Here is a 12,333-nt window from a genome sequence, read left to right as displayed (position 1 = left end):
TGCAACCCTGTGGACTGTAGCCCACCAGGATCTTCTGTCCATATAATTCTCCAGGCAAGAATACTGGAGTGGGTAGCCATGCCTCCTCCGGGAGATCTTGCCGACACAGGGATCAAACCTGGGTCTCCTCCCTTGGCAGGCAGATTCTTTACCACTGAGACACCTGGGAAGCTCATATTTGCGATTGTTTTAAAAACTATCGTGCGCAGCCCTGATGTAGCATCTTTTAACAGTTATTCTGAGAATCTATCAGATGACATGCAAATTTTTAAAAAACTTTATTTTTTAAATTGAAAGACAGTTGCTTTACAGAATTTTGTTTTCTGTCAAACATCAACATGAATCAGCCATAGGACATGCAAATTTTCAAATTGCATTAAGGATAAAGTAATAATAATCTTTATTGGGACACATATTTTAGACTGTGTATGTAAAGTCATGTGTTTTACACAGCTTTTATGAATGTCAGGACACCACAGTGTGGAACACGTTTATATGTACTGATATGGAGAGACTCCCATGTTATTATGCTATTCATCTCAAAACAGATTGCATGTATGCATGCTGTTATCTCATTTTTGAGAAACTACTTTGTCCAGGTGTACTTCCTGTATCTGGAGGAAGACCCCAAAGGCCCAGCTCTATCCACACTGTCAGGGGTCTCCCTCTCGCTCCATTCCTGTCCTGCTGTCCTCCCATCAGGTCTGTTTACAGACACCCTGGATCTTTCTGGAAAGGCTCTCTGGAGAGTGTCAGGAAGATGCCTGACCTACTCTTCTTTCCTTCTTTTTTCTTTTCTTGGCAGAGAAAGAGGAGGATCAGATGGGAATAAATCTGATCTGGAGAGGCTGAAGCCCAGTTTCAGTCCTGGATGACCTGGACACTCCCATTTGTGGTGAACACCACTAGTTTCATTGATGCAGCACCCGTGGCCCTCAGGTTCAGTTGCTGAGTTACAGTTTGCAAAATTGCAAATCAGACAGAAGTTTTCCTACTCCTTATTCTTTCTCTGAAGCTCTTCGTCCGCCTTGTCCAGCATCATCCACATTTAATGTGGCCTGCTAGACCTGAGAGCAACTCGAGGGTCTTTGGACTCCCAACACCTGGCATAGAAGTATTAGTTGCTTAGTTATGTCCAACTCTTTGCGACCTCATGGACTTTAAGCCGCCAGGCTCCTCTGTCCATGGGATTCTCCAAGTAAGAATACTGGAGTGGGTAGCCGTTCCCTTCTCCAGGGGATCTTCCCAACCAGGGATCAAACCTGAGTCTTCTGCCTTGCACGCAGATTCTTTTTTACCATCTGAGCCAAAAGGTGTTCAGTAAACATAGGGTGAATAATGACCAGCAGTGTGCCATTTGGGAGGTCAGTTGTTGCCTGGGGCTTTCCCTTTGTCTCCCCGTGTAAGGAAGCTGCTTCTGAGTTTTGAATGGATCAGACAGGATGACAGTAAGCTAGAGTGACAAACCTGACTGTTGTGGTGGTAAGGCCTCAAAGAACAAATTGCAGATATCCAGTAATAAACGATAGACACTTGTGTGAATATGGGAGATGCTTTCTTGTTTTTACAAGCATTAAAGTACAATTGTAACACCTGTATCTCTGGGAGTAAATGCATTGGAATCAGTGTTTTTAAAAATACCCCCTCATTTATAGCTTACTGTATCCCAGGACCCAGGAGGAACAGATGTCCTTTCACGATGTGAGATTGTTCTCCCCAAATGAGATCCTTCATATGACTTGACAGCTCGAGAGAGCTCTGTAAGTTCAGAGTCGGAGAGAAAAGGCCGAGGGCCATCTGTGACCAGGGGCGACTTCTAAAAGGGCTGATGGACCCAGAAGGGCTTTCTGACCACGCTTGAATGAGTAACTGTCAAATGAGCAGAAATGGCAAGTATGGGAAGACTGTGTAAAGTGAGAGGATGGGTTTCATGTAGGGAAATAGCTGGAGATACTTTTGGAAAGGCAAACGGGTTGATTATGAAGTTCTGAAATGTTGGTAAAGTTATGGTTGTCACCATTTTTAGAGTTGTTATTATATTCCTTGCACCGTGTGGTAATGTGAGATGCATTATTGCTGTCCTTCTCTGCAGAGGTATTATTTCAGTTCTTGATGTGCAGAGGTCATCTGAGTCTCCGTGGGAGAGTCGCATTCAAATACAGGTGACTCGCCATTTCAGTGCTCATCTAGCCTTAAGCCAGAGTTGGTGGTTTCTCTTTAAAGGGGCAGGCAGACGATGGAGTTCAAGGAGACTGTGTACCGAGTGGGTCCTGTCCTGAGGTCAGCGGGGCAGTGGCTGTGAAGAAACAGATGACAGGTTTGTGGCCTGCGGTGGCCACAGTGAGGCTCCAGGGGGGCGGAGCGTCTGGTGCTTGTAAGTGGTGGGCGTGTTCAGGAAGGGCTGGAGCAGGATAGAGGAGAGTTTCCAGTCTCTAAAATAAGGATTATGTCATTGGAAAATCAGGGGTTGGATTATATAGGAAAAAAGGGATAGGATGCAGACAGAAATAACTGACGTCTTGGGTAGCAACAGAGCGATAGTTTTGTTCACAGAGGAAGTTAGGGAACAGTTTTAAAGGGAAAGTACCAAATTGAAGTGTAGACCTGCTGAGTTTGAGAGACAGTGTGATTTCTGGTTGGAGATAAGTGCAGTGGCTGAGCACCAGTCCTGAGCTGAGGGCAGAGATCTGGGAGGGTTCATGTGGCGGTCATCTTGCTTTTGGTTGGCATAGCCCTTCTCTGCATGTGTACATTCTCTGTGTTCTCACAGCCCTGTGACTTGGGAAGTCTCCTGCTTTGTTGTATCAGAATAATTTAGGTTAGTTGAGGTCCATCAGTCACACAGTCAGTAGTAGGGACAGGACTTGAATATAGGTCTTCTGACGCAGGATCCACCTTCTTTTCACAGTGCTCTCCTCCCTCTTACGTGTGTATCTAGGGAAGTGTGTGGAGTGAGGGGGTAGTTCTTACTGGGAGCCTGATGGGGGCCAGCCTAGGACCAGCAGGTGAGGAGCCTTGTCCATCCCTTAGCTGCACCAGCTGAGATGGTGGGTTTTCAGGTCCTTTATTTCTTTGTAACTGTGTGATGTTCTTTTTTTCTTTTTCACAAATGGAAACAAGTATTTTTAACCCCCAATTGTAATTTTTAGAGAGACCGAAGTCCAGCATCCAGAGAGAGCCTTTTTAAAAAAATTGACGTTACATTGTTCCAGACTTTTTAATGCTTGTGTCTTCGTATACATCCCTCAGTATTAGTTAATAAACTAAAACCCACAAATAGAATCACATGGTACATTCTGTAGCTGAATGATGATAAATACGTCACTTATCTATAGGTATGGATTTAATGAACATTTTAAACACATTTAAAACACAATAAAACGTGGGTGGGCCACACATCCCCACCAGGAGGAGGTAAGACTGTCCCTCCTGACCCCAGAGAGGACCCCCAGAGCCCTGCACCTGGAGCACTCCAGACTCCCTGCCATGCAAATCTTCCTTTGTCTGCTTTTACCTTTAACATGTATCCTTTCACTATAATAAAACGGTAATCCAAAGTACAGCACTTTCCTGAACTCTGTGAGCTTAGGTGACGCCTCAATTTGTAGTCCGCTGGTCTGAAGTGAGGGTGATCCTGGGCACCACCAGACTTGTGGCTGGGATCCCAGGCGGAGAGTGGTCTTGTGGAGCTTGGTGCCTCTAAATCTGGGTTTGACTGAAACCACTGCACACTCGTATGTGGAGTGCATTTTGGGCGCCAGTAATGCTGTTTATGAAGTATCTGTAATAATGTGGAGAGACAGTTATTAGTGGACAAGTAATTGATGAGTCAGGATGTACTGGATGATGCTCTAGTACGAAATCCTCAACTAGAGTTTTTGTGATTGTTCAGTTTTTCTCTCACACCACAAGCCCTCCAGGGTGGGCAGGAGTCTGCACTGACATTACTCACCCAGGACCGGCTCTGCCACTTGGGAGCTCCTGACGGTCAGCTATCACTTCAGTCTGCTGGCTTCTTGCCCTTCATTCATTAAAAGATTTGGTTCTGATCTGCAGTGGGACAGGAACACGTCTCAGTGTTAGTGTAGAGCCATTGGGGTGCATTTGGAAAGTAACTGCGTGCCCCATAATCAGTAGTGGGGTGATTGTAGGTGAAGTGGAGCCTTACTTATCCTTGGTGGAGATGACAACGTTGAAAACCTTAGAGATTTTCCTTTGGGAACAAGCTGAGAAATCCTGTGGTCAGTGTTACTCATGTGACTTCTCCGCAGTCTTCACAGGCATATGGGATAATTCTTCGCTAGTGTGGGATTATTCATTCATTTTATTGAGAAAGTATTTTAGAGCTGGTTTCCAGGAATGCAGTATGCTTGCTTTAAAGAAGCTTGTTATTCAGGAGAGGTGAGAACTGTGTGCAGAAACATCCCAGTAGCTGCAGCAGAGAAGCACACGTGGATATAAAGTCAGCACAGCGAATGGCAGGATTGTGTGATTAACTCCATGAAAGAGAATATGTGTGTGTGTGTGTGTGTGTGTGTGTGTGTGTGTGTGTGTTGGAGCAGCGGGGGCGGGGGGGGGGGTTGCAGTAGATCATGGTGGGTGATGATCACAGTGGGCAGAGGAAGGAGGGTCCAGGCTGGGGAAGAGCCTCAGAGACTTGAAGTAGCTCATTTTGTTCAGAGAGCTAAGCCGTATGGTGTTTGGGAGTGAAACCTGGGGAGGGCAGGAGAGGAAGAAGCCGTACAGTGTCTGCCGTTTTACTGCACTGTCTGGGCTTGGATCCTGTGATATTACTGAAGCCCTGATTTCTTAGTTTCCTTATCTGTGAGGTGAGAATGATGATAGTATCCCTCTTAAAGGGTTCTGTGCGTGTGTGAGTATTAGTTGCTCAATCATGTCTGACTCTTTGCGACCCCGTGGACTGTAGCCCATCAGGCTCCTCTCTCCATGGGATTCTCCAGGCAAGAATACTGGAGCAGGCTACCATACCCTGTCTCCAGGGGAATCTTCCTGACCCAGGGATCGAACCCAGGTCTCCTGCATTAACAGGCAGATTCTTTACCATCTGAGCCGCCAGGGAAGCTCAGCTTAAAGGATTCATGTGAGGATCAAATGAAACATTTCATTTAGTGAAGCGTTTATTAGAACAGTGACCTAGAGCATAGTAAATACTTATGAATGGTGGCTGCTGCTATGAAGGTCATCCTGATGGTGGTTGGTGTTCAGGAGCGGAACCATCTTACACACACACCACCACCCCCATCCTCCCTGAGGACAGTGGGAGAACGCTGAGGGAGGTGAGGGGTCAAGGATGCAGGGAGCAGGTTGAGAGACTGTGGAGATCAGAGACAAGTGAGGGTTTGATGAACACAGGAGCCTCAGGAGTCAAAGTCGGTGGTCAGTAGGCAATAAGAATACTATTAACTGGATTGTTACTGCTGTTAACCTACCTGTGAGGAAGACAGGGGGGTCTGTAAGACAGCAAGTGAGAGAGGGGGTTTGTTGGTTCCATCAGTAAAGAGAGGTTTTAGGTTTTAGGTGGCGGAGCAGATGGGGGTGGGGTTATATAGAGAACGCCTAGGGAGGCATGCCGGCAGGTTTGGTCATCAGCAATGGTGCCACGGGAGGTGGTGGGGTCCCAGCCAGACACTGGGGAGGAGGCCCAGGAGGAGGAGGAGCAGCCGCCCAGCAAGGGTGCTTCCTATCTGTCCAGCGATTTGATGGTCTCTACTCACTGTGTTCCCGCGGTGCCCCTGCGATGCTGGTACTGTATGTGAGAAGTACACAGTCCTAGCTGTTGGAAACACACAGACATATTATTTCACATTTGCTGGGTGCTCTGTCTCAGTAGACTCGGTGATGGTCTCTGGCAGGAGTGGAGTCTTGTCTGAGGTTCAGCAGGAATTGCCGTGCTTGTCAAGAACCAGCTCCTTGCAGGTTCTTGAATGGAGGCTTCTTGCTGCCTCTGGCTTCCATTTCTTGCCACGTGGGCCTCTCCATATGACAGCATGTCCTGTGAAGCTGGCGGGCGGGAACAGTCACCTGGCAAGGTAGAGGTTAAGTTGAGGAAGTGCTATCGTGTAAATGACCTCCTGTTACCCTGGCCGAGTTTCAGTGGTTCTGACAGATCCCAGGCCCTGCCCATGTCCAAGGGGCTGGCTTTGAGGCTTGGGGCTATGATACCCTTTTATTCCTGTTTTACAGAAGAAACTGTAAGTATTAAATATACAAGTAATGGGGACCATTGTGTGTTAAAGACAAAAGGGACTGTAGGCTTCGACAGTGTTGGGGAGCTCTCTGGGGACTTTGATATCTTTTTAATGGGATGGTCTAGGTTAAGGTCATGTGCTTGTGGTTCAGTGAAGAAGAGTAGAGACCACTCTTTTGGAAGAGCATGCTGTTGTTATTGTTGAATTATTTCTCTCTATAATCAGAAATTTTTCTTTTCTAGTTTAACCAGTAATGCCATTCAGTTGCCAATATCAAGCAAAGCAAACATAAGCCACTTGTAATCTGCTTCTTAAGAACAGTGGTAGTCCTTTTTAACAGTGCCTGCCGGTGAGTCACAGTTCCTGCCTTTATAACGGAGTTTTGATGTAATGCATTTAAAATAGTGATTTTGGAAACGTTAATTTTAAAGCCCTGCTTCCTTTCTTTTCCCTTCTTCCCTCATAATTCTACTCTAAGCTCATGTGGAAAGAGCATAAAGAAAGATAGCTACTAGTTTCTGAAAATTTAGTTTTTGTCATCTTTCATCACTTACATTGATCTTGGGGGTTTTTACCTCTGGTTGTTAAAAAATAAAATACTAGCTCTTGACATCTGCCCCTTTATTCATAGATGAGGAAGCTTTATTTATATGTAGGATTTTGACTTGGATAACTGGGTAATGGCAGAGTTGTTTTAAATATTCAGATATCCTATGCACTTTCTGCTGTTCCACAAAGTGATGAGCTCTTACGGCCAGAGTTTCTTGTGTGGAGTGTTTCTAGCTCAGCGTGGAGGTGGAACTTGGATTAACCAAGTCTGTCCCTCCTGTTGCAAGTGGTGGCTCTTATTTGCTGTTAGTAAGTTTAAAACTATTTTTTTTTTTGTTGCTGTTGTTCCAAGGAAAAAGTGGGGGGAAGTTTTGGAGTTAGAAAAATGTTTGACCACATTTTTAATTTTTATTCTTAATGTTGTGTGGTACATGAGAACAGTGTGAAATATACACCTAACTGTTCTAACTCCTGGCCTCTTTCTTCCTGAAATCAATTATTTTTTTTTCATGATAGAAGTTATACTTCTCATTAGCCTCATTACTGTTCATTATTATTTTTTAAGCACCAGGTTTACTGAATTGTCCAGTTAGCCATGTTAGACATCAAATCCTATTATTTTTTTGTTGCTTGTGTATTATAACTGTGCTCTGTCTTATGGGAACATAACCACATTTATACATGTGTTTGTAAATTGATGACTTCTCTTGTCTGTTTCTTTCAGTAACCGTATCAGAGTGTGAGGTGTAAGCTTACAGAATCCAGGAAACCATCATGAAGTTGTATGTATTTCTGGTGAACACTGGAACCACCCTGACATTTGACACTGAACTTACAGTGCAAACGTGAGCTGTGTTTTCCTTGATTCTCATCAGTTTTGCATTTTGTACATGTAGAAAGGTGAAGATTTTATTTTGAGAATACTGTTCCTTTGTTAAATAAGAGTGGCAATATGGAAAGTCTTAAATCATTGTTCACATGTACAATTGTCATCTTCCTCTAAAATGTTAACATTAAATTTGTTAAGTTGTGCTTTGTTGTTTGTGTGACTGTTTTCACAGTAAACAAACTGATTTCAAACCAAAGCAGTCTAATAGTTTTCATAGCTGATTGTTCTCCTGAATTTCACAGTGCACTGCTGAGGGTATTGTTGCTAGCTGTATAAACCAGCATATTCCAGTCCTATGGTTTTTCATCATTGTTTTTATTATTTTAATGAATAAAGCCAGTAGTGTTTGTTTTGTTAATGATAGAGTAAAATTGGGGATAAACCTTATCTTTTTTAATGGATGAAATTACTTTTTGAGAGTTCTGTTTTTTATAAAATATGATTTGACTTGTAATTGAATGGTTTTTTGACAGATGAGAAAATGGGAGTTTTCACATGGTATCCACTTAATGTGTTTTATGTAACGGGATATATATTAAAATCTCCATCACATGAGGATTTTAACAAATGCTAATATAAGCAGCTTTGCTACTTATGTAAAGATCACAGAAATAAATATTTCTGCTGGCTGCACTTCATAGGCTCAGTGTTAGATGTGACACGGGTGGTTTACTGACCTTGTAGTTATGTATGATTGGCTTGTTGATTGTGGAATCCAGTTGCAGAAACAATAAGCTTATATATTTTACTACCGTTTGGGGGGAAACTTTTTAATTGAAGTTCATTTGTCAGATATTTTTACACAGAGTGACTTTGATAATGAGAAAGGCCATCCTCAGGCAAATGTAAATAACGGATTTTGCCCCCCTCCCTCTCTGAAGTGTGGCTGACCTGAAGCATGCGATCCACAGCAAGTACAAGATCGCCATTCAGCACCAGGTGCTGGTGGTCAACGGGGGCGAGTGCATGGCTGCCGACCGCAGGGTGTGCACCTACAGCGCTGGGACGGTAGGTGCCCGACCTCCTCCATGCGGGTGGGCTCCAGCTCTCCGGCAGCTGGGAACTGGGGTCTGACTCCTACAGAGGGCAGTGTGCATATTCTGTGTCTGTAACAGTTTACTTCGGTTCTTCTTTTTGTTTTTTACTTCTCTAGGACACAAATCCAATTTTTCTTTTTAACAAGGAAATGATCTTGTCTGAGCGTCTACCTGCTATTCCTAAAACTACCTTTTCAACAGAAAATGACATGGAAATAAAAGTTGAAGAGTCCCTTATGATGCCTGCCGTTTTTCACACTGTTGCTTCAAGGACACAACTTGCAGTGGTAATTGTAATATTATTTATACTTAGTACAGTTTAAAATTTAAAACTGGTGTATTTAACAAAACAATGATTGGTAATGTTTTTATGGACAATTAGGCAACAGCAAGTGATCTAAAAAACTGATTACTTGTAAAAGCATTCAAATCTAAATAGCATAGCAGTCTAAATTATAGAAGAAGCATGCCCAAAACATGAAAAATAGCAAACTTTTTAAAAAGATACTTTTGTGATGACTCTGTCTGATTTATAATTTCAGGTGCACACTTTGTTAGTCATTCTACAGTTCCAGGACCTTAGCGCAGAACAACTATCTGAAACATGTTTTTACCATCTTTCTTAGAGGATGATATGCAGATGATAATTTTAGAACATTGCTTGGATCAGTGAAGTTCCTGTGTTCAGGTAGACAGACACAGGCAGAGAGCTTAAGGAGCTCTTAGAGTGTGGTTCTTTCTTGTATCCATGGTCAGGTCCTGGAGGAGAACCCAGTTTCTTCCTGATACATACTCATATTGCTGCTTGTAAACCCTATGGGTTGTTTCCCAGTCATTTGGTTTTGTTTTTGTTTATTTGTGTTTGTTTTTGACTTGCTAGTACTTTGCTGTAATACTAGCTGTAAGCTATCAGCAGGGGGACACATTTTGCTTTCAGACATAAAAAAGGTCTTAGAATCAACCCAAAGTATTTACCTTTTATGAAGATAAACTAGTAAAATATTAAACTACTAATAAGTATGAATACTTGCTTTCTAAAATATATTTCTTAGCAGTCTGTTTTAATGCAGTACATGCATTTGTGAAACTGGCTCATTCACATGAGATGCAACATAAAAAAGAGAACCTCATCTCTCATCTTTATGAAATATGTTTAATAAACATTAAAGGGTCTGGAAATGATTTTTAGAAGGCACCATTATTTTTAAAAAGGCAAATCTGTCAACTGAATTTATTTACTAAAGTTCTTTAGATATGTTTTCTGATTATTGGTCTACAAATAAATAAAGATAGGTTATACAGTTGCATGCCATTTAAAAACATCCATTTTAGGTGATTGCATATTTGGTAAATTTGAGAGAATTTAATAAAAATCCATCAGCAGGAATTGTAAGGTTGATTGGAGTATGTGATAAAAATGTGTAGACATTATTCATATTTCCCTTATTGGTTCTCCTTTAGAATAGAAATGGGAAATATATTGCATTTTCAATAACAGTATCAACAAAAGCCTATACAATTCTAGAACATAAAACATTATAAACAAATGGAAAGATGTTCTTGATCATATTCTAATCACAGTGTTCACTAACTTAATTAGTTAATTGCTGTGATGAAGCATTTTTGCTTCTGGGGAATGAGAGTTTGGGGGGTTTTATTTGTTTTGCTTGGAAAGATCACTGTCTAGGTATAGGTAAGAAAATAAGGAGAAATAAGAATGGGAAGTGGAGGGAAGAAAGTACCTCAGGTTGTAGCATTCCCCCAAAAGCTGCTATACGAAACCAAGACTGTGACCTGCGGCTCAGACTGTCCACTGCATCAGCAATTAGAGACTTGTGTTTTGGGCCATTCTGTGGGATCTTAGTTGGTTACCCAGGGATGGAACCTGGGCTCCCAACAGTGAGAGCCTATACTCCTCATCCCCGGACCGCCAGGCTCTGTCTTCTAACCATCCAGAGCGCCATCTCCAGAGTCACATTTCCCAGTTACTTGTGTGACCTTAGACTTTTGTCTTTACTATTAGTAAAATTAATAATAGAGTTTTGTTTATTAACATACATATTTGAAAATGCATGTATCACAATTAGATATTCATTGTCATCGTATTTTTACAAAGTGAACAGATTTTAAAATATGGCATCAGCCACAGCCGTCCTTTGTGTTCCCTTGCTTTCAGTCCCCATTTTTCTCTTCTGTGAAGTTGATCAGTGTCCTGACTCCTTTTGTGACTGACCTGAGTCAGTGCAATGTTCCTGAGACTCGGTTGTGTAGTTGCAGGTTTGTATTAACTGCCATGTAGTATTCCCTTGTGTGAATTCACAGTTTTATTTTTGATGGTTATTGTTGCCTGACTCTGCACGGATCTCCAGCCCCTTATCCTCCCCCAGGTGTGAGTTCCTCCTTATTACCATGGCAGCAGGCAGGAGCCATAACCTGGAACAGTCCAGAACAGTGCTCCCTTTGACATGAGTTCAGAGCACATTCATGCATGCACTTAAGTACACGTGTGCAGACGTGTGCATAGGCATTACCTTCTCTTACCATTTATTTCTTCTTTTCCAACATAGGAAATGTATGAAGTTGCCAAGAAACTCTGCTCTTTCTGTGAAGGTCTGGTCCATGATGAACATCTTCAGCACCAAGGCTGGGCTGCAATTATGGCCAATCTGGAAGATTGCTCAAATTCCTACCAAAAGCTGCTTTTCAAATTTGAAAGTATTTATTCAAATTATCTGCAATCCGTAGAAGACATCAAATTAAAACTTACTCAGTATGTTTGCCATTAAAATGGATAATAACATGTTTGTTTAAAATACCTTTGCAGTTTATCAGTACTTTTAGTAATGGTCACTTCATTTCTAGTAGGCCACATATTTATTATAATTGAGGTTTATTTTTTTGAGACTTTTATAATGACTTTCATGGAGTGTAAAATTTGTAAAACTATGGTTAGTTTTATCTTCCACATATTATATAGATTTACCACATTTTGTTTTCTTGTATTTTCTTTATGTAAAAGACTCTATACTTTGAAATTATTTAGAAACCCAAGAATCTTTGTTTCTTGCCTTGCTACCAATAAAGTGAGGCAAAATGCAAATGAAAAGTTTTCAAATGGTAGTCAAAGAAAATTTTTTTTTTAATATTGCCATATGATATAGGCTTGCTAAGATGGAAAAGAGCCATTGTGTTCTAGTTTTCATTTAGATTCTTTTTTTTTTAAGTTCTTTGCATGTAAGCATCTGATACCCATTGGTTCTTTTTTAAAAGGGCTACAATGAATGTAAAAAATATGGCAATAATTCTGCACAAATGTGGCCCTTTGTTGTGTGTGTACATGTATGCTTTCAGTGTCTTGTATTCATTTTTTGTTTGTTTTTTCTTAAATTTTTTATTAGAGTTGGAGGGAAGTAGCACGTTCTTTTTTGAAATCAAGTGGGCCTTATTAATTCAGGTTTCTGTATTCTGAATATTTAGGAACATTTTGGTTTTGAGATGACAGTGGGACACATCCTGGGAAGGAAGAGAGTGATTAAGACTGGGAAGAGCTTTTAAAAGTTTTTGTAATAACCTTTCCCAGTAAAACTGTTCAGGGGTACAAGGCAGGAGCTAGTCATCTCGCATGTTAATGTAGGAGCGTGAATGATTT

The 12,333-nt window shown here is 41.6% G+C and overlaps 1 protein-coding gene across 2 annotated transcripts in view; it reads left to right on the top strand.

Moving 5' to 3' along the window:
• The window catches only part of RB1CC1 (RB1 inducible coiled-coil 1), a 40,256-nt gene that overhangs the window by 3,405 nt on the left and 24,518 nt on the right, over positions 1-12,333 (top strand). The window contains exons 2-6 of one of the 2 annotated variants that reach the window (XM_027560970.1): positions 6,452-6,558; positions 7,483-7,603; positions 8,529-8,655; positions 8,801-8,971; positions 11,252-11,454. In XM_027560970.1, the coding sequence (XP_027416771.1) occupies positions 7,533-7,603; positions 8,529-8,655; positions 8,801-8,971; positions 11,252-11,454 (572 nt within the window). In that variant the 5' untranslated portion in view covers positions 6,452-6,558; positions 7,483-7,532. Of the gene's footprint in view, positions 1-6,451; positions 6,559-7,482; positions 7,659-8,528; positions 8,656-8,800; positions 8,972-11,251; positions 11,455-12,333 lie in introns of those variants that run through there. The other variant, XM_027560972.1, reaches the window with a different exon arrangement.

The sequence above is a fragment of the Bos indicus x Bos taurus genome, chromosome 14 (genome assembly GCF_003369695.1).
Source record: "Bos indicus x Bos taurus breed Angus x Brahman F1 hybrid chromosome 14, Bos_hybrid_MaternalHap_v2.0, whole genome shotgun sequence".
Classification (NCBI taxonomy): Eukaryota; Metazoa; Chordata; class Mammalia; order Artiodactyla; family Bovidae; genus Bos; species Bos indicus x Bos taurus.
The sequence above is the reverse complement of the archived record's forward strand: the minus strand, read 5'-3'. Positions and strand labels throughout refer to the sequence as shown.